This window comes from Papio anubis, chromosome X, assembly GCF_008728515.1.
Source record: "Papio anubis isolate 15944 chromosome X, Panubis1.0, whole genome shotgun sequence".
Classification (NCBI taxonomy): Eukaryota; Metazoa; Chordata; class Mammalia; order Primates; family Cercopithecidae; genus Papio; species Papio anubis.
The window spans coordinates 46608547-46627743 of NC_044996.1; the positions used below are offsets into that span (position 1 = coordinate 46608547).

Consider the following 19197-nt stretch of genomic DNA (forward strand, 5'->3'; position numbering starts at 1 on the left):
ATTTATGAAATGCTTTTTCTGCATCTATTGAGATGATAAATAAAGAATGTAGTACCTGGAGTGCTTGCAGGTGATAACATTTCAAGGAAATAGGAAACTGGAGATTAAATAATCTGGTTGAGTTTGAAAGCAGTGATAATTCTTTTAGTATTATAATATGGGATGTTGGTAGTCCATGTGCCTATTGAAGGCAAGGCTAGATGAACCAGGTAACTGCCACTACAGATTATTTTGGCATTAATAATGAACCCAAGAATTGTGAAGTGGGCTAACTTTTTCTAACTGTGCTCTAGAGTTTAAAGAAAGAAAATGGCTACACTGGGATTTACATGGTCAGCACAAGAAACAGACAACTATGAGTTTCTATTCCCTTATTTCTTGTTGATGTAGAACTGACATAGTTGAAAATTGGCCAGAGTCTGATATAATGGGTCATTAAATTATAGTATACATTGAACTCACAGCCTTACTAGCTCATTTTTGTGAAAGTAAGGATATTTATCAGGATAGAGTGAGACCACCCAAGAATAGAAATGGGGACATTTGGTGCCTGTCAATGATAGACTGGATAAAGAAAATGTGGTATATATACACCATGGAATACTATGCAGCCATAAAAATGAATGAGTTCATGTCCTTTGCAGGGACATGGATGAAGCTGGAAACCATCATTCTCAGCAAACTAACACAGGAACAGAAAACCAAACTCCGCCTGTTCTCACTCATAAGTGAGAGATGAACAATGAGAACATAGGGAGGGGAACATCACACACCAGGGCCTGTCGGGGGGTTGGGGGGCAAGGGGAGGGATAGCATTAGGAGAAATACCTAATGTAGATGATGCGTTGATGGGTGTAGCAAACCACCACGGCACATGTATACCTATGTAACAAAATTGCACATTCTGCATATGTATCTCAGAATTTAAAGTATAATAATATATTTTTTTAAAGAAATGGGTACATTTGGGTAGATTCAGATAACTCTAAGTAGTTTACCAACAAGTGTGCTTTGCCAGCAGAAGCAGCCCCGGTTTAAGGCTGGTCCTGCCTTCCTTGAACACTCTGAATTTACTTTTAGGGGAATGTAAACTTTCTTCATAAAGCACCCCTACCCCCTCTTATTGCTTCCAGACTTTTAACTAGAGTCAGATAAGCATATGCTCCAAGGGTACAAATATGAAGTCTGACCTGGAAGGAGACAAGAATTGCAAAATTTTGCTAATTTACAATGACAGAAGTCTGAAGAATATGTGTAGAAATGTGTCTTAGAATGGTATACCACGGAAGAAAAAAATAATTTTTGATCAGGCCAAATAGACCAACATCTGCATATTTACCAGAGAGTGTAAATTCAATTACTAGCTTACCTAATTGGAAGTGGTTCTGTTTGATCAGTTGATTGACAGAAGCCAAGGCTCAAAACTAGCCCATATTAAATGAAGTTGATATGGCAGATATTCCTTGGCATGCTGAAGAGGAAGTACTCCAAAGACTTAAGGAGACAGAAACATTGGAGTACATTTATATGATTTAGTCACTTACATTTTAACCATGTCCCTCTTCCAACAGGGACCAGAGGATGCTTTATTACTCAAGGCATTGAAAATTACCTTAATGAGAGGAGTCCCAGTATCCTTGAAACATGCTACAGTGGCTGTCTTTTGTAGGCTATGATTTATGGTGAAATTAAGTCTCCTTAACTTCTTTTTTAAAATTAATTTTTGACACATAATAATTGTACATATTTATGGGGTGAAGTGTGATGCTTCAATACATGTATACATTGTGCAATGATCAAATAAGGGTATTTAGCATATCCATCACCTCATATATTTATCATTTCTTCGTGGTGAGGACATTCAAAACCTTCTCTCCCATCTTTCCCAGCTATTTTGAAATATATAATACAATATTGTTAATCATAGTCACCCTAATATTCTAACACCAGAACTTATTCTTCCTATCTAACTGTAACTTTGTACTCCCTAATCCATCTCTCTCCATCCCTTCCTCCCCACTACCCTTCCAACCCTCTGGTAACCACGATTTCTACTTTCTTCTATGAGACCAACTTTTTCGAGATTTCACACATATTAGTGAGATCATGCAGTATGTGTCTCTCTGTGTCTGGCTTATTTCACTTAACATAATATCTTCTAGATTCATCCATGTTGCCATGAGTGACAAAATTTCACTTTATTTTATGGCTGAATAGTATTCTATTGTGAAAATATACCACATTAAAAAAATCCATTCATTCATTGATGATTACTTAGGCTGATTCCATATCTTGGTTATGTAAATAGTGCTGCAACAAACATCAGAATGCAGATATCTATTAGACGTACTGATTTCCTTTCCTTTGGATATATTCCTAGAAGAGGGATTGCTGGATCATATGGTAGTTCTATTTTTTTTTTTTGCTTATAAATTATATTCTTTATTATTTTTATGTTAAAATAGTGTCAAAATACAGTTAAGACTTTACATGTCAGAGAATTCAAAATGACATTTCTTTTAATTGCCTAGTCATATCTCAGGTACCATGTTTCTCATAACCTTAATACATTTGTGACATTTATTTGAAAATAGTTGCTGTGGAATCCTTTATTTTAAATTTCCTGGGTTTGTGTATATATCTCTAATTCTTATCCACAATGCTGCATTTATTCAGGGGTGGATTTTTAAACTTTTAAATTTATTATTATTATACTTTAAGTTCTAGGGTACATGTGCATAACGTGCAGGTTTGTTACATATGTATACTTGTGCCATGTTGGTGTGCTGCACCCATCAACTCGTCAGCACCCATCAACTTGTCATTTACATCAGGTATAACTCCCAATGCAATCCCTCCCCCCTCCCCTTGGTAGTTCTATTTTTAATTGAGGAACCTCCCCACTGTTTTCCATAATGGCTATACTAATTTACATTCCCACCAACACTGTGTAAGTGTTCTCCTTTCTCCACATTCACACCAGTATTTGTTAATTTTTGTCTTTTTGATAGCAGTCATTCTAACTGGGGTGAGGTGATACCTGATTGTGGTTTTGATTTGCATTTCCCTGATGAAAATGGTGAGCATTTATTCATATATCTGTTGGTCATGTCTTCTTCTGAGAAATGTCTACTCAGGTGGTTTGCCCATTTTTCAATTGGGTTGCTTCTTTTTTGCTGTTGTTTGACTTCCTTGTATATTCCGGAATATTAGCTCCATATTAGCTCCATGTCAGATGGATAGTTTGCAAATATTTTCCCCCAGTCTGTAGGTTGTCTCTTTACTCTGTTATTTCCTTTCCCATGCAGAAGCTTTTTCATTTGATGTAATCCCATTTGTCTATTTTTAATTTTGTCATCTGTGTTTTTAATTGTGTCACCTGTGTCTTATTAAAAAAAAAAATCCTTGACCAAACCAATGTCATGAAACACTTCCCCTATGTTTTCCTCTAGTCATTTTATCATTTCCGGGCTTATATTTAAGTCTTTAATCCATTTTGACTCCACTTTTGTATATAGTGAGAGACAGAGGTCTAGTTTCAATCTTCTGCATGTGGCTATCTAGTTTTTCCAATACCATTTATTGAAGACTATCCTTTCCTCAATGTATGTTCTTGGTGTCTTTGTTGAAAATCAGTCAGCTATAAATGCATAAATTTATTTCTGTGTTCTCTATTCTGTTTTATTGGTCTATGTGTCTGTTTTTGTGCCAGTAACATTCTGTTTTGGTTACTATAGCTTTGTAGTATACTTTGAAGTCAGGTAGTATGACACCTCCAGCTTTGTTCCTTTTGCTCAGGATTACTTTGGCTATTCATGGTCTTTTGTGGTCAAACATGAATTTTAATTTTTTTTTACTGTTTCCATGAAGAATGTCATTTTTTCATATAAATTGCATCAAATCTGTAGATCACTTTGGGTAGTACGAGCATTTTAACAATATTATTTGTAGGTCTCCTTAATTTCTTAGTTCATGCTGCCATTGTCAGGAACTTGCTAATTCTTATGAGAATAATGGGAACCTAGAATGGCAGAGACCAAGTGGTAGAACTTAATGACTAGAGATGAGGTGAGCATGGTGAGCATGATAAGAGCATGGCCAAGGAAGTAATCTATATGTTTTGAATTACAGAGATGTTTGGTAGTGGCTAATTTTTCTTCAGGTCTCTTAGATTAAAATAAATGGTAGCCTACTAATTACTACTTTATTTGTATAGGCAAAATATTTGCAGTCTGGTGAACAAAGATCTAATTTGAGTAATCATTATGGAGATTTAAGGTTTTTCACCCAATTTGCAGACCTGAGTCAGTTTACACACTCAGAGGCTCCTGAAGGAAAACCAGGTGACCTTAAGGAAGGATTTTGCAACACCATGAGCATGTGTTGTAAATCTTCTTTTAGGAAGAGGAGCCATTTACCAGGGTAATTTGCACTGGGCAAATGACTTGGACTTTCAGAGATTATTTGACACTGACTCTGAGTTCACATTCATTCCTGGGAGAGATTAGAAGGGGTTAGAACACAGTGGTTAACTAGTGGTCAGAGGCAGGGCTTATGGAGTCAAGAGATACAGTTTTATCTTGAATCAGTCTACAATGGATCTAGTGTATTTGCAAATATATTATATAGCTATTTCCTGGTTCATGAATGCACAACTTGAAATAGCCACAAGCAGCAACTGATAGATATACTACATCTGCTCCCTGATCAGTGTAGTAAGAACTTTTTGTGGTAGAAAGGGCCAAGTAGAATTAGTTGGGTCTGTCTAGGGAAATCACAGAGATGAGTGTGTACCAAAGATTTGAAGAACGTGTGTGTATGGCAGGTGGGGGTGATTTCTATCATACCCTCCTTTAACTTGCCTGTTTGGACTATGCCGAAGGTAGAGAGGTCTTAGAAAATGATATTCAATTATCAAAATTTAATCATTTATCTAAAACAGGATTTTTTTAAAGCTGGATAAATCATAGGAAACTGTAGAACACTAGAAAGATCAAGACCTTAAAAGTAGTCATAAAGAAATGGCATTATCTGCAAAAGGAAGACAAGTAGAATTAGGAGCTGGGAAATACATTGCTTGATGTTTCTGGGATGGGAGAAATATGTAGTTCTGATGACAGAAGTGGAAACTGCAGCATAATGTGAGAGATAGGATAAAATGTGCTTCTTTTGATGGTTATATGCCTAGGAATGTAGTTACTGGAATAATCTGCCTTGCCTTTAGGGACCGGAGCTACAGGGCCCCAGTGTCACATGCATCAATCTTGCTCCTCTCCCCTTGAGTGTGCGCAGGACCTGTGATTTGCCTTTAACCAACAGAACATGGTGAAGGGGATAGGATGTCATGGCTGTAATTATGTTACATTATAGAAGACACTGTCTTGCTAGCAGATTTGCTCTAGAGACTTCCCTTGCTGGCTTGATAAAGTAAGTGGCCATTTTGGGGGAAGCCGATGTGGCAGAGAACTGTTCACAGAAGGTGAGGGCAGCTGTTAGGAACTGACTGAAGCCTCTAGAAGCTGATGGTGGCTGCCAATGACTACCAGCAAGAAGCTGTTGCCCCAGACCGGAAACCACAAGGAAATGAATTCTGCCAACAGCCTGAGTGAACCTGGAAGTGGATTATTCCTTACATGATCCTTCACATGAGAACCATCCTGGCTGACACTTTGGTTGCAGCCTTGTGAGATCCTAAGCAGAAGGTCGAGATAAGTTGAGCCCAGAGTCCTGACCCACTGAAATGGTGAGATAATAAATGTGTGCTGGAATTAGTTATGCAACAATAGAAAACAAACACACTGTTCAATTTGCTTTCCACCCTCTTAGTTTGCCTTTCTATACTGTAGAGGCTAAAAAGCTAAATTTCCCAGATTCCTCTGCAACTAGGATTCTGGATTTATTAGAGGCTAATCAGATGCACACATGTGAGACTTGAATGACAAGAGTGAGGTGTTGGCTATGTTTCTGCCATTTCTGCTGTTAAACATAGTTGTGAAGATGTTTGGCTGTTCTATTGCAATTTAGTCATGAGTTTGTGGGTGATGAGAGGCAGGGTGCCTGCCATCTATTTTGCTAGTGTAAATCACAGCAGTTGAAGCATGGTTCCTGAGGTAGCAGCAGTAATGATGGCTTTTTATGACAGCAATAGGAAGTAGCAGTGTCCTTATCACTGAAGAGTTAGCAATTCCCTTGGTGGCCTGATAGTGGTGTGTCTTTGGAAGTTGTTCTTGAAAGCTCAAGTTAGTCTATCCTCCTGGTAATTATGTAAGCCACTTGATATCCAGTAATCAATCTTTTCCTGACTAAACTAACTAGAGTGAACTAGTTCTCTGCAATTGAATTCTGATACAAGAGGGAAGTCCTCAAGTGATATCTGAGTTAAGTGTAAGTAAAAATATATCATAGTTCTGTGTGAACTGAAATTTAGAAAAAGAAAAAAAAAGGCTGAACATGGTGACTCACACCTGTAGTTCACACTTTGGGAGGCTGGGGTGGTAGGATTGCTTGAGCCTCGGAGTTTGAGAACAGCCTGGGCTACATAGGGAGACCACATCTCTATCAAAAAAAAAAAAAAAAAATTAGCCAGGCATGGTGGTGTGTGTCTGTGGTCTCAGCTACTTGGGAGGCTGAGATATGAGGACTGCATGAGCCTGAGAGATCAAGGCTGTACTGCACTCTAATCTGGGTGACAGAATGAGAGCTGTCTGTCTGGGTGACAGAATGAGACCTGTCTCAATAAAAAGACAAAAAAAAAAAAAAAAAAAAAAAAAAAAAAGAAGATAGAAAAGAAAAGAAAAAGGAAAAAAAGGTATCATGATAAACAATATTAATCTTTTTAAGTAAACCATTTTTCATGTTTAGTAGATATAATATTTATTTTTATAAAGACAAGTAAAGCCACCTTATAACATATTTAATTTAATGTATAAGGTATAATGAACTGGTTCAGTTTAACACAACTACATAAGATTTTTAATATTATGAACAACCTGTTTGGTTAACAAGATAGCAGCTATAAAAATCTATAATGTTTAGTTTGTTTCTCCTGCAGACTCAGAAAATAAATGTTTTCTTTTTGCTTTGCATTTATAAAATTCTGCAACTCAAAAAATATCTTTCAGTATTGAATTTTAATTAATCGAGGCTAAAATATACTCAGTAATCTGTACTGTTCCGACTTTAAAATCATATCAAATATTAATAACATATGCTCTTAAGAAAGTACCTTTCTTTGTAAATACAACTGACAAAATATTCAACAAAGTGTGTACAATAGTGCCTTGTATACATGTGTCTTTCTGGAGCTACTTCAGTGTAATTTAACAATCATTGCATAATAGCAGATGTTTAATAGTTTCCATATAAACTATTAACTAAGCTCTAAAATATGGACATAGTTCAGCAAATCATTTCTGAGAAAAGGCATAGATGTTTATTTACCAACTATCTCTTTAAGTGGTAATTTCCTTGAAAAGACAAGGTTTATTAAATCATTTTAAAGATACTACTGGTAAGTATTTAGCTAAAACCAATTTATGGAATTTTCAAAGGCTCAACTTGAAAATTCTTGAACTTCTTTGAAAATAACATATTCTATGGGCGATGAAGCCCCATGTGTTGAGCTTTGTTCACAGTGGATTCTTCCCAAAGGCTGACTGTACCAACTCCCTCCAAGAAAGGGAGACCTCTTGAGTCACTCTGAAGGAGGTCTGCCCTTTCATGGTTTCACATCTAGAAAAGTCAAAGAGCTTATAACCAACGTCTTTTGTAAAGAAAGACGCTCCAATGAATGATTTCTCCCCCAATTTCCTAAGTCAATTGATTAATAAATTGCCCCTGGTAGGAATAGCACAGGACAGTGGACAAATGTGGTTTGCTGTTTTTTTTTTTTTTTTTTTTTTTTTTAAGTGCTAACAAAGCCCATTATCTCTAAATGGACTGTCTGTGTAATGATTGAAATACAAGCAGCATAAAGTATATAGAAATTACACATCAAATTGGATAGTCAAAACTTTTTAGACTGATGTCAGCAATTCTGTTACCTTGGCAATCATTACATACAAGTATACTTTATGTGCTTGCCAGACTATAAGATAATTCAGTCTTAGTGTAGCCATTCTTTACTATCTAATGTAAATTAACACATGAGTGGTGAAAATCCAAAATCTACAGCTAGAACCAAAGCAGTCATAAGCTACTCTGAGACAAATGCCACAAACAGTAGTGCCCAGAATTTCTAGTGATTTCTTAAGACCTATACATTTAATTGAACCATTTCTTAGCCCTTCTCAGAAGGCTGGTTTTATCCAGCTTAAATCCAAATCCAATATTGTTTTTTTCTTAATATCGGCCCAGAATTTAGAGTTATTGATTTGCTTTTATCAGTAACAGAGTTAGCAGTGTGAGTCAGCAGCCTCTGAACCCCTCAGGTAGGAAGACTGTAGAAGGTACTTAAAAAACCATTTATTACTAGAAGACTGAATGAGATTAACTTTAAAAAGTTAATAATATTTCAGTTAGATAACTTGAAAACAAGGGCCCCAAATGGTAATCTTCTAGATAATTTGGAAAGTAGGGTTTATCGATTGACATGACATATCAGCCTCACTAACACCCAAGCATAACACTGTCTTTTCAAAATCATCAGTAATTCATATGTAAATAGCAACACAAGCTAGTAATTTCCTTACTAAAAGTGATATGCTTGTGCCCTCTGGTGGTAACATTTAGCATATTCCCCTGATATTGCATATATTGTAAAATATAAAAAAGTATATTTGTATTTGAGAATATCATCAAAATTTGAGATAACAAATGTGGTTTGTTTTTGTTTGTTTTTTGTTTTTTTAAAAAAGTGCTAACAAAGCCCATTATCAACAACAAAGGAATGATGCATTGTGCTTCTGGATATATATTTTGGCCTTCAGACACATTTTTAACAAGATAAATCCCTGAGCCCTACTCACAGGAATCAAGCTGACAGCTACAGGAATCTTAGTAAACTGGTGGCCTATGATAGGCAATTCCTAGGGATTTACATCTTGGTTCTAGACCTTAACTGAGAAATTTTTGCATTTTCCAGCTTGGCTTTTACATCTATGGGTTTCTCAAAAAACCTCACCAATGCTGGTTCATTCAACAGCGATGCAAGAATCTGTTCAAATGCAAATGACCACTGGCTCCCTGTTTTTTCCTCACTGGGTCCTCCAGAAGCACAGACAGTACCAGAGAATCCTTTGGCTGATGATGTAGGGCTATGTAGTTTCCTTCCAACTTCTTCCATCCTGAGTAAAAGGCTGGTTACAACAGCAATGGCTTGATATAATGATTCTTCTTCAGGGTCCTCATGAAATAAGTTATAGAGGGTCTTTGAAAACTGAATAAACTGAGACTAGAAGACACAAGTTGAAAATATCACATTTGAATATTAGACTTAGCAAATATAAAGAGAACTTAGAAGTGAATAGTCTCCTATATAGGATTTGTACCATAGAAGCTTCACCCTAGAAATTATAAGAACTGGTGATTAATCCCAAAATAAATCTTGGTTCTAGAAAGTTGAGTATGGGCCAAGCGTGGTGGCACACGCCTGTAATCCCAGCACTTTGGGAGGCCGAGGCAGGTGGATCACCTGAGGTCAGGAGTTTGAGACCAGCCTGGCCAACATGATGAAACCTCATCTCTACTAAAAATACAAAAAATCAGCTGGGCGTGGTGGCAGGCGCCTGTAATCCCAGCTACTTGGGAGGCTGAGGCAGAAGAATTGCCTGAACCGTGAAGGCAGAGGTTGCAGTCAGCCGAGATCATGCCATTGCACTCCGGCCTGGGCAACAAGAGAGAAACTCCATCTTAAAAAAAAGATGAGTATGAAGCATGGAAGAAAATTTCATTTAGATGCTCACTTATTGCCTAATAGCAGTACATTTTATCCAGACTAATTCCTGGACTGTTTGCCTGCCAGCATTACTTAAATGTTAGGTGCTATTTTTTTTTTTTTCCTAGACAAGGTCTTGCTGTATTGTCCAGGCTTGAGTACAGTGGTGCAATCATAGCTCACTGCAGCTTCCAACTTCTGGGCTCAAGTGATCCTCACACCTCAGCTTCTCAAGTAGCTAGGACTATAGGCACATGCCACCATGCCTGGCTAATTTTCACATTTTTTGTAGAGACAGGATCTCACTATGTTGCCTGGGCTGATCTCAAACTCCTGGCCTGATCTTAAACTCCTGGCCTCAAGTGATCCTCTCCCACTTTAGCCTCCCAAAGCACTCAGATTACAGGCATGAGCCACTGTGCTGGCCAGGTGGTACTTCTAATTAGGCAAAGTCCCTTTGGAGCTGTCCTCACAGGGTGAACAAGAATTCTGGACAGAAATATAGTTATAATTACGCATAAATTAGGCTGCACTTGGACCTGCTTCCATGTAATGAAAAGTCACTGACATTAGAATCATAAGGCTTTTGTTTAAGAATTAAGAAGTTTAATCCTGAATTCCAGCAAAATAGCTGATGCAAACCAGTTTGAAGACCCCGACAGAAGAACAAAACCAGCATGAGAATAGTTTCTTCATCTCCCTGTCCAATGATTACACCCTGCATTCTTCGACCAATGATCTCCACACTTTGGCCCACTCCAAACCCCTTAAAAACCCTAGTCTCAAACTCCTCGAGGAGAGGGATTTGAGGCCTCCTCCTATCTTATTCAGCAACCCTACAATCAAACCTCTTTCTCTGCTGCAACCTAATGTCTCGGTTTACTGACTTGCTGTGTACATCAGGTAAAGGACCTATTATGGTTACACTGTATTTCCCTACACATAAATCATTCATTCATTAACCAATTGTAACAATTAAAAATGAGTTCCACTTAATCTGAAATGGCTGGAGTGGGTAGCTCAGCCAGAAGGTGGGTGGATCACAAGGTCAGGAGATCGAGACCATCCTGGCTAATATGGTGAAACCCTGTCTCTACTAAAAAAATACAAAAAATTAGCCGGGCGTGGTGGTGGGCGCCTACAGTCCCAGCTACTCAGGAGGCTGAGGCAGAAGAATGGTGTGAACCCGGGAGACGGAGCTTGCAGTGAGCCGAGATCGTGCCACTGCACTCCAGTCCAGACTGGGAGAGAGAGCCAGACTCTGTCTCAAAAATAAAAAAGAAAATTTAAGGAAGAATAAGTTTTGGGACTATCTAGTAGTACAAGGTGACTCCAAGTAACACTTTTTTTTTTTTTTTTTTTTGAGACAGAGTCTTGCTCTGTCACCCAGACTAGAGTGCAGCAGCACAACCACAGCTCACTGCAACCTCGACCTCCTGGACTCAAGCAAACCTCCCACCTTGGCCTCCCAAAGTGCTGGGATAGAAAAAACATAAGCCACCGTGCCCAGTCCAAGGAACCCATTTGGACATGTTTCTCTTTAAAGGCTGAAGTGGGGCCTAAGTTGACAGATAAACGGGTTTGCCTGCTAATTGCACCTTGATGATCCATAGATATTCCTAGAAGATACCTGTCAATTTACAAAAGCAATTCCAACATAAGAATTCTACAAGTCAATCATCCTACCAGAAAAGTTTACTTGTAAATAAACATCATATACAAAAGATACACTTCATGATAATATATTGTAACATTTTTCTTTCTTAATTAATCTACAGTTTTAGTGTTCCTATATAAATATAAATATATATATAATATATTTTTCTGGGTTCCTAGTTCACAACTCCCATAGTCCTTTGTTACAGTATTGTCTTATAATGTTGGGTGTATTAGGCCACAGGGGCAGGCGTCAGAAAACAGAATCTTCTCCCCACTCTAATCTTCTTCCAACCTTCCTTTCTTCCTTCCTTCTTTCTTTCCTTCCTTCCTTCCTTCTTCCTTTCCTTTCCTTCCTCCCTCCCTCTTTCCTTCCTCCCTCCCCCCTTCCTTCCTCCCTCCCTTCCTCCCTCCTTCCCTCCCTTCCCCTTCCCTTCCCTCCCTTTTCCCTCCTCCTCCCCTGCCTCTCCCCTCCCCTCCCCTTCCTTCTTTTTGACAGAGTTTCGCTCTTGTCGCCCAGGCTGGAGTGCTATGGTGCAATCTCGGCTCATTGCAACCACCACCTCCCAGGTTCAAGTGATTCTCCTACCTCAGCCTCCCGAGTAGCTTTCTGATAGTTGGTCTTAAACCCTCCCTAGAAAGGGTCGAACCTCATATCCTTGGGGGAAGAAATGCTGACATCATGAAGCTTCCATAAAAACCCAAGAGAACTGGGTTCGGGGAGCTTCTGATAGCTGAATGCATGGAGGCTGACAGGAGGAAGGTAAAGAAGAACTCATCCACAGCCGGGAGGGTGACACACCCCAACTCCATGGGGACAGAAGCTCCTGCGCTTGGGACCCTTCCAGACCTCGCCCTATGTATCTCTTCTTCAGGCTGTTTATCTGTATTCTTTAAAATATCCTTCTTAGTAAACCAGTAAATATAAGGATTTCTCTGAGTTCTGTAAGTCTCTCTGTAGCAAATTAATCAAACTCAAAGAAGGGATAGTGGGAACCCCAACTTGAAGTTGGTCAGCCAGAAGTTCAGGAGATCAGACTTGTTACTGGGGGAAAGGAGGGAGCAGTCTTGGGGACTGAACACTCAACCTGTGTGTGTGGGATCTCATACTATTTCTAGGTAGATAGTGTTGGAATTTAATTGGAGGACACTCAGCTGGTATCTACTGCTTGGTGGTGGGGAAAACCCCCACACATTTGGCCACAGATGTTTTCTTCTATGTTGATGATTGTTATTGTTGTGGTGTGAGAGTAGAGGAAAAAAGGCACTTTGAGAGAATTTTTCCCTAAACAATAGTACTGTTCATTTATAATAATTCTAGAATAAATATATCGTACTGACTCATTTTAGAAAGTACTTATTCAATTGTCAAATGATACAGTCCACTGAAAAATACGAAGTTGTTTGACAGTTTTCATTTTGGTAAAGTTCTCGGGATCCTCCGTATCTGTACTAACCAGATTTTAATTAAAAAAAGAAGAACATATTTTGATTAGGCAGTGTATAAGAAAAAAAGGAACTTAAGATTATGTTCAGATATAAGATCAGTAGGAACCAGGGTGTGACCCATCTCAGTAATTTATCATTCCCAGTACCTAGCATTGGGTTTGGTATCTGGTAGACAGTCAACAAATGTTTACTGAATAAATTAACATTTCCAATAAAGTTGGAAATATATTACACATATATTTTTTCTATAGGTGCATGTCATAGCAGAAGAATTCTCTGAAACACTAGACACATTTAAGTGTTAAAAATAAAAAAAAAAATCATTAAAAAATTTCTTCCCACTCTTCCATGCTCATCTGAAACTTAGATAATACATAGATTATTTAACTATTTTGGGAATAGCATGTTAGCTATTTTAGAGGTTACACCCACATTCATACAAAAAAGCAAGAACTTAGAATTTTCTTTTTGAAAATGCTATACCTGATTCATTCTTGGTAAATCCTTAATGTTTTCTTCTTTTTTGAAAAGCTCATCTTGCCATTGACTTAGATATGCTTGAATATCAATTTTCCCTTTGCCTGAAGAAAGGGAGTAAAACCATTTCATAAGGAACAGCCCACTATACTTTCTCAAATTTCAAAAATAATAATTATGATTAAAAGGTATTTCACTGAGATATAAGAGTCTATTTTTTTTTTAATCCAGGAAATGATCTGAAATTACCTTTCATTTCACCCACTGGCTCTCAGAATACTTTTCCCATTTCTGTTTAGACTAAAACGTTTACTTTGGGAAGGTTAGGAACTAGTGAAGATGTGGCAAGAGAGGGAGAAAGGACATACTTAGATTAAAACAATACACCCCGACTTAATAATGCAAATTTTATGTATTCATTCTCATGTATATTATTAAGTTTAAAACAGCTTCTATATTATGTTCTTAATATGCATATATTGTACCAAAGTGGGCTGGGCACGGCGGTTCACACCTGTAATCCCACCACCGTGGGAGGCCAAGGCGGGCAGATCACCTGAGGCCAGGAGTTTGAGACCAGCCTGGCCAACATGGTGAAACCCTGTCTCTACTAAAAATATGAAAACTAGCCGGGTGTGGTGGCAGGTGCCTGTAGTTTCAGCTACTTGGAATGCTGAAGCAGGAAAATGACTTGAATCTGGGAAGCGGAGGTTGTAGTAAGCTAAGATCATGCCACTGCACTCCAGCCTGGGTGACAGAGCAAGACTCCATCTCAAAACAAACAAACAAATAAACAAAACAAAGTGGTCTGTAGTGGCTCTTTTTCAAAAATTTGAAACACTACTTATTCATTCAAAGAGTTTAAGATACAAATGTACTGACATTAAAAGATGTCCATGATATATTGCAAAATCAAAAAAGGAAATTATAAAACAGTACTTATGGATTTTTGTTTTAAAAAGAGAGATGTCTGCATATGTTGTGTATACACAGAAATAGATCTGAAAAGGATATAGGCAAAAATGTTTTCGGGTAGGGTTGAGTGAAGGCAAAAGGACTTATGTACTGTCTGAATTTCTTTTCCAAGAATTATCTATTACTTTTGAAATTAAAAATAAATCTTTTTAAAATAATAAAATTAAATGAATATGGGTCATTTACTATCATATTTTCTATAATTTCTGAGACATCAATAGCCTTTAAAAGGAATCCATCTTTTCCCCCTTTGTAGCTATCCTTATTTACATAAACAATAACTAAATAAATTAAATGATAACTCCTAGATCATAGTACCTTTTTCAGGGCTGTGTTTTGCTGATTCTTCTTCCTTCTCATTTTCAGGCTTGGAAACTAGAAGAAAAGATGCAATTGCATTCTGTAAGATGTTTAACAAATATTCTTTGAAAGTAAAATAATGTTTCATATAGACATATAAGCACATTACTTTATTCAGTTCTGCAAACAAATTTTAGCTGACTTGACCTATCATCAGAAGACAAAATATTCCAAAACTTTCACAGTAAAAAGAACACCGGGGGGAAATCCATATTTTAAAAAATCTTAGAAGGAAGTATACCAAATATTAAGTATTTATTTCTGAGTAGTATTTTCTTCTTTGTGACTTTCTTTAAATACAGTTATATTACTTTTATTATCAGGTGGAAAAAAGCACATACTGGAAGTCAGAAGAGTGTGCTACAAAGCCCTGACTGTGGCAATAACTCACTGTGAAACCTTGCACAAGTCACTTCTCTCTGGGCCTCAGTGCCTTTATCTATAAAAGGAAGAGACTTGACTTGCCTTTATCTATAAAAGGAAGAGATTTGTAAGGTCCCTTCAAACTTAATGTTCAAACACTTTAACATATAATAACCATAAATATACATTAATCAGGGTTCATCCCTCTATAGGACATTGAATATTTATGAAAATAAACTAAAGGACACAAAAATAAGCTCATATCACTTTAAATTTTGTCTTGGAGACAGACTCATCCCTGTCTCCTACACCTACAGTGATTTATAATAAGTATTCACTGTTTGAAAAATAGCTATGACCTTTAATCATCAAATATTCTATTGTATTTTATCAAGGCATGAAAATGATCTAATACATTTTAGAAATCTCTGCAACATAAGTAGAAACAAAATACTTTTTTGAGTCTCCAATAAGCAAGAAATTCCATAAATCAAAGTCCCAAAATGCAATTTGGTTAACCGGTCAAACATTTATGGACCATGCTAAGTGCTGTGGTAATACAAAAGAAGCATAAGGTAAAATGAAGCCCAATTTTAGCTGGGTAAAGTATATCTAAGTCAACAAGATCTTTATGGGTGACTAATCATCAAAACAGTTAAAGTTTTAAAGAGGTATTTACCATGGAGCTGGCTGAAATAAAGTAATTCTTCCTTGGAAAGTTCATCTCCTTTTGAAGTATCCTTAGATTTCACTTCAGTATAAGCTGAAAACATATAAATAACCCAAATTACATTTATTAACAACCAGGGGCAGAGATGAGGTTCATAATGGGTCAGGAAAATCTGGGAACCGGGTGTTAAAGAGTTTCTGTATAAGAAAGATGTAAGTGAAGAAATGTAGAGGTGGTTCTACTCTACTGTAATATATAGTAATTATACTGTAATATACGTAATATATATAAAATATAGTAAATACAAGAAGTACTTGATCATTTTGAGTTCTATTATTTTTCCTACTTGTTGTTTTAATTGTTTTCCAAGAGCTATTAAAAGTTGAAATTGTTTAAATCTGGCATTTAGAAATCTCTGAAAATGTGACTTCAGCCATTTAAAAAAACATCCTCAATAATAAGGAAAACAGAAAGTTGGGTGCTTTAGTTTACTTCCTACCTGTGCTTTAACAGGTAAATAATGTTTTTCCTATTTTTTATCTCTCTGTTAAAAGCATAGTTGATGATAATATTAAACATTCTAAACTCCTTTTATAATTAAATTTTTAGGTGATTTGTCTTTTGCTTTTAATACTGTGCTTGTGATTTGAGTGTGTGAAGGGTTAAAGATGGCCTTTAGCTTGTTGGTCTGGTAAAGAATATTTCCTGGCTATCCTGAGAAAAGCTGAAAAGGGATCCCAGGTGTAGCTTTAAACAAATTATGAGGTGCTGTTTGTTTTTGTGAATTACCCAATCTCGGTTAAAAGGTACTTTTTGCAATGCTCCTTCAGTTTAAAGCCTAAGACTGTTTTCACAAAGTAGGGATCAGGCCTTGGCAAGGCATCCTCTTCAGATCAGTGGGAAAAACAAGTAAACTGAATGGTGTGGTAATTTTGAGGTAGTACGGAAGAATATAAAGAAATGTGAGCTTTGGAGTTAGACTTCAGTTTGCTATGCAATTTATTAGCGATGTGATCTTTGGCAAATTTTAATCTTTCCAGCTCTCAGTTTCCTTATCATCAAAATTGGAAGGATAATACCACCTATCAGGGATATTGTGAGAATTAAATTTAAAAAATGCATGTAAAGTTAATAACTTGTCAGAGCAAGTGTTTAATACATGATAGCTTTTATTGTGCTTCCTTTTTAAAATGTTTAATATCCCTGCTGCCTTGTCCCATTTTTCTGAATAATTTGTAGTATTTTGCGAGTTTGGCAATTTGTCTAAAGTTAATTTCCACTCTAATGACAACAACAACAATTCAACATTATACCAACAAGCAAATGATATGTAATTCTTATATACAAACTATTTATCATTAAATTGACTACTAACAGGAAGGAAACTTGTGGGCCCATATGTTACACAGGATCTCTTCCATAGAAGATCACTGTATCTATGTTAGCAAAAGTAGTCATAATATAATTTGAGGGCCACAATGAAGCAACGATCTTATATCATGTTGAAAATTAGTTTAGTTGTTAAAAAAATCTATAATTATATTTGTTAAAATGGAATAAATTCCTGCTGTACATCATTAAAGACTGGTAAACTCTTACCTGGAGGAATATGTAGCTTAAAAAGCAGCTTAAGCTTCTCAGTAAAACTTCCATTGTACATTATGTCTGTTCAATAAAATTCAATTGTAAATAATAATGTATCTAAAGAACATTGAATCAATTTCAGCAACAAAGATTAAGATATAGATATTAGTCAAAAATTAGGATTTAGAAACCTGTTACTTAAGCTAACAATTAACCACCTAGTCAGTCAGATGCTCTCCTTCAAGTGTATAATTGTATAAGCAAAATACTCTTTATCAAAAAAGTAAAATGCTCTCTTTCCTAGCTCCTTTTCCCCAATCTCAGATTTCTCTTTTCTTTTGAATGAGGCCTGTGGAAGACAGAACTGATCTTCAAGGGGTGATCCCCAATAAGAAAGCATGCTGGGGTATCTGGAAAAGCAAAGGAATAATGTCTACAACATGTTTGTAGGTACAACATGTTTGCTGGTTATTTATCTACCACTCTTCTAGGCTATGTGGTTGAATTTTTATGGGGAGGTCGGCGGCGGTGGGGGTAAGTCCTTCTGTAGTACCCATGCATCTGAGAGTGGGAAAATTGGGACGTTGTCTTCCTTATGTTAACCCTTAAAATACTCACATCTAACAGCTTGCTTTTCTGAAAGGATTGGGGAAAATAATATCAAAATACTTAGATTTAGTAACAAATGCAGAAAAGGGTCCATTTATTACTAAACACACTGTAACCCATGGTGATACATTTGACTAAATTGGCAATAATAGGTAGTACTAAGTATTTCTAGGAGCACTTTTTTTTTTTAACTTAAAAAAATCATCTTACCAATTGCAGAGGAGAATTCTTTGAAGTTTATAAGGCAATCAGAGTTTTCGTCCAACAATCTGAATGTCCATAAAGCTAGTGAGTCTCTATTTGCCGAATGAGCCCAGGGACTCAACAAGTGATACAACGCTCTGAACTGCTGGCAGTCAATCTGATACTGTTCCAAATATGGCAGACTGGGGTCATGATGCTTCAATACGGGACAACCCAAACACCAATAACAAGATAAAAACAGCTCTTTCTATTAAAAATAAATAAAAAGGGAAAGTTACTAATTAGAAAAAGTAATTTTGGAAGATTTTAAAAACCATGTTTGCTAAAATAAAGATAAAAATAATTAGAATGGCTGTGATACAATTCTGCTAAAAAAGCTTTATTTTTCATTTAAAAAAGAACAACAGTACCTTGAAGATGACATAAAGTTCATCCAATTCATGAAGGCTCAATTTCACATCTTGTGATACAACACGCAACTTTAAAAAGATTAAAAGCAATTTAGTACACAGAATTTAACATTGCAATAAAGAAATTCTCTTTGAATTTACTTAGAGTCTCTCTCTGCTAGAAGAAAATATTTGTCTTTTAACTTCTTAAATGAATAATAAAAAGTTATCTTATAAAGTTATTATCTATTTTATCCTTTTAAAAAGTAGTAGTAGACTAGTTCAATTCTACTATAATATGTACTTTGCTCTTCATCTCTTCATACTCAGAAATCACTGCCACAGGACAGCCACTTAATGTCTATAAATATAAGTAACACTATTCTAAGTCTTATTCCATATATTCCTCTCTTGTCACATAAGCAGCATATCTAGTCATCATGTGAGGTTGCCATTAAATACTTCAAAGGCATTGGGAGATGTACATTCCCTATCTATGCCAAAAAACATAATCCAATAAGTAATAAGCTTAGAAAATACGTAATTTTATCCTGTTCCATGAAGAAGAAGCACTTCTTTATGTTAAC

General features: G+C 36.5%; 1 protein-coding gene across 4 annotated transcripts in view; it reads right to left on the minus strand.

The window, feature by feature from the left end:
• Positions 1–19197, minus strand: part of TBC1D8B (TBC1 domain family member 8B) — a 92192-nt gene that overhangs the window by 10664 nt on the left and 62331 nt on the right. Inside the window, exons 15-21 of one of the 4 annotated variants that reach the window (XM_009198059.4) lie at positions 18632–18700; positions 18228–18468; positions 17424–17489; positions 15834–15917; positions 14750–14806; positions 13463–13560; positions 9122–9391 (exon numbers count right to left, since the gene is read on the minus strand). In XM_009198059.4, coding sequence (XP_009196323.2) covers positions 9122–9391; positions 13463–13560; positions 14750–14806; positions 15834–15917; positions 17424–17489; positions 18228–18468; positions 18632–18700 — 885 coding nt within the window. Of the gene's footprint in view, positions 1–7879; positions 9392–12070; positions 12978–13462; positions 13561–14749; positions 14807–15833; positions 15918–17423; positions 17490–18227; positions 18469–18631; positions 18701–19197 lie in introns of those variants that run through there. The other 3 variants (XM_003918101.5, XM_031660751.1, XM_017954139.3) reach the window with 3 other exon arrangements.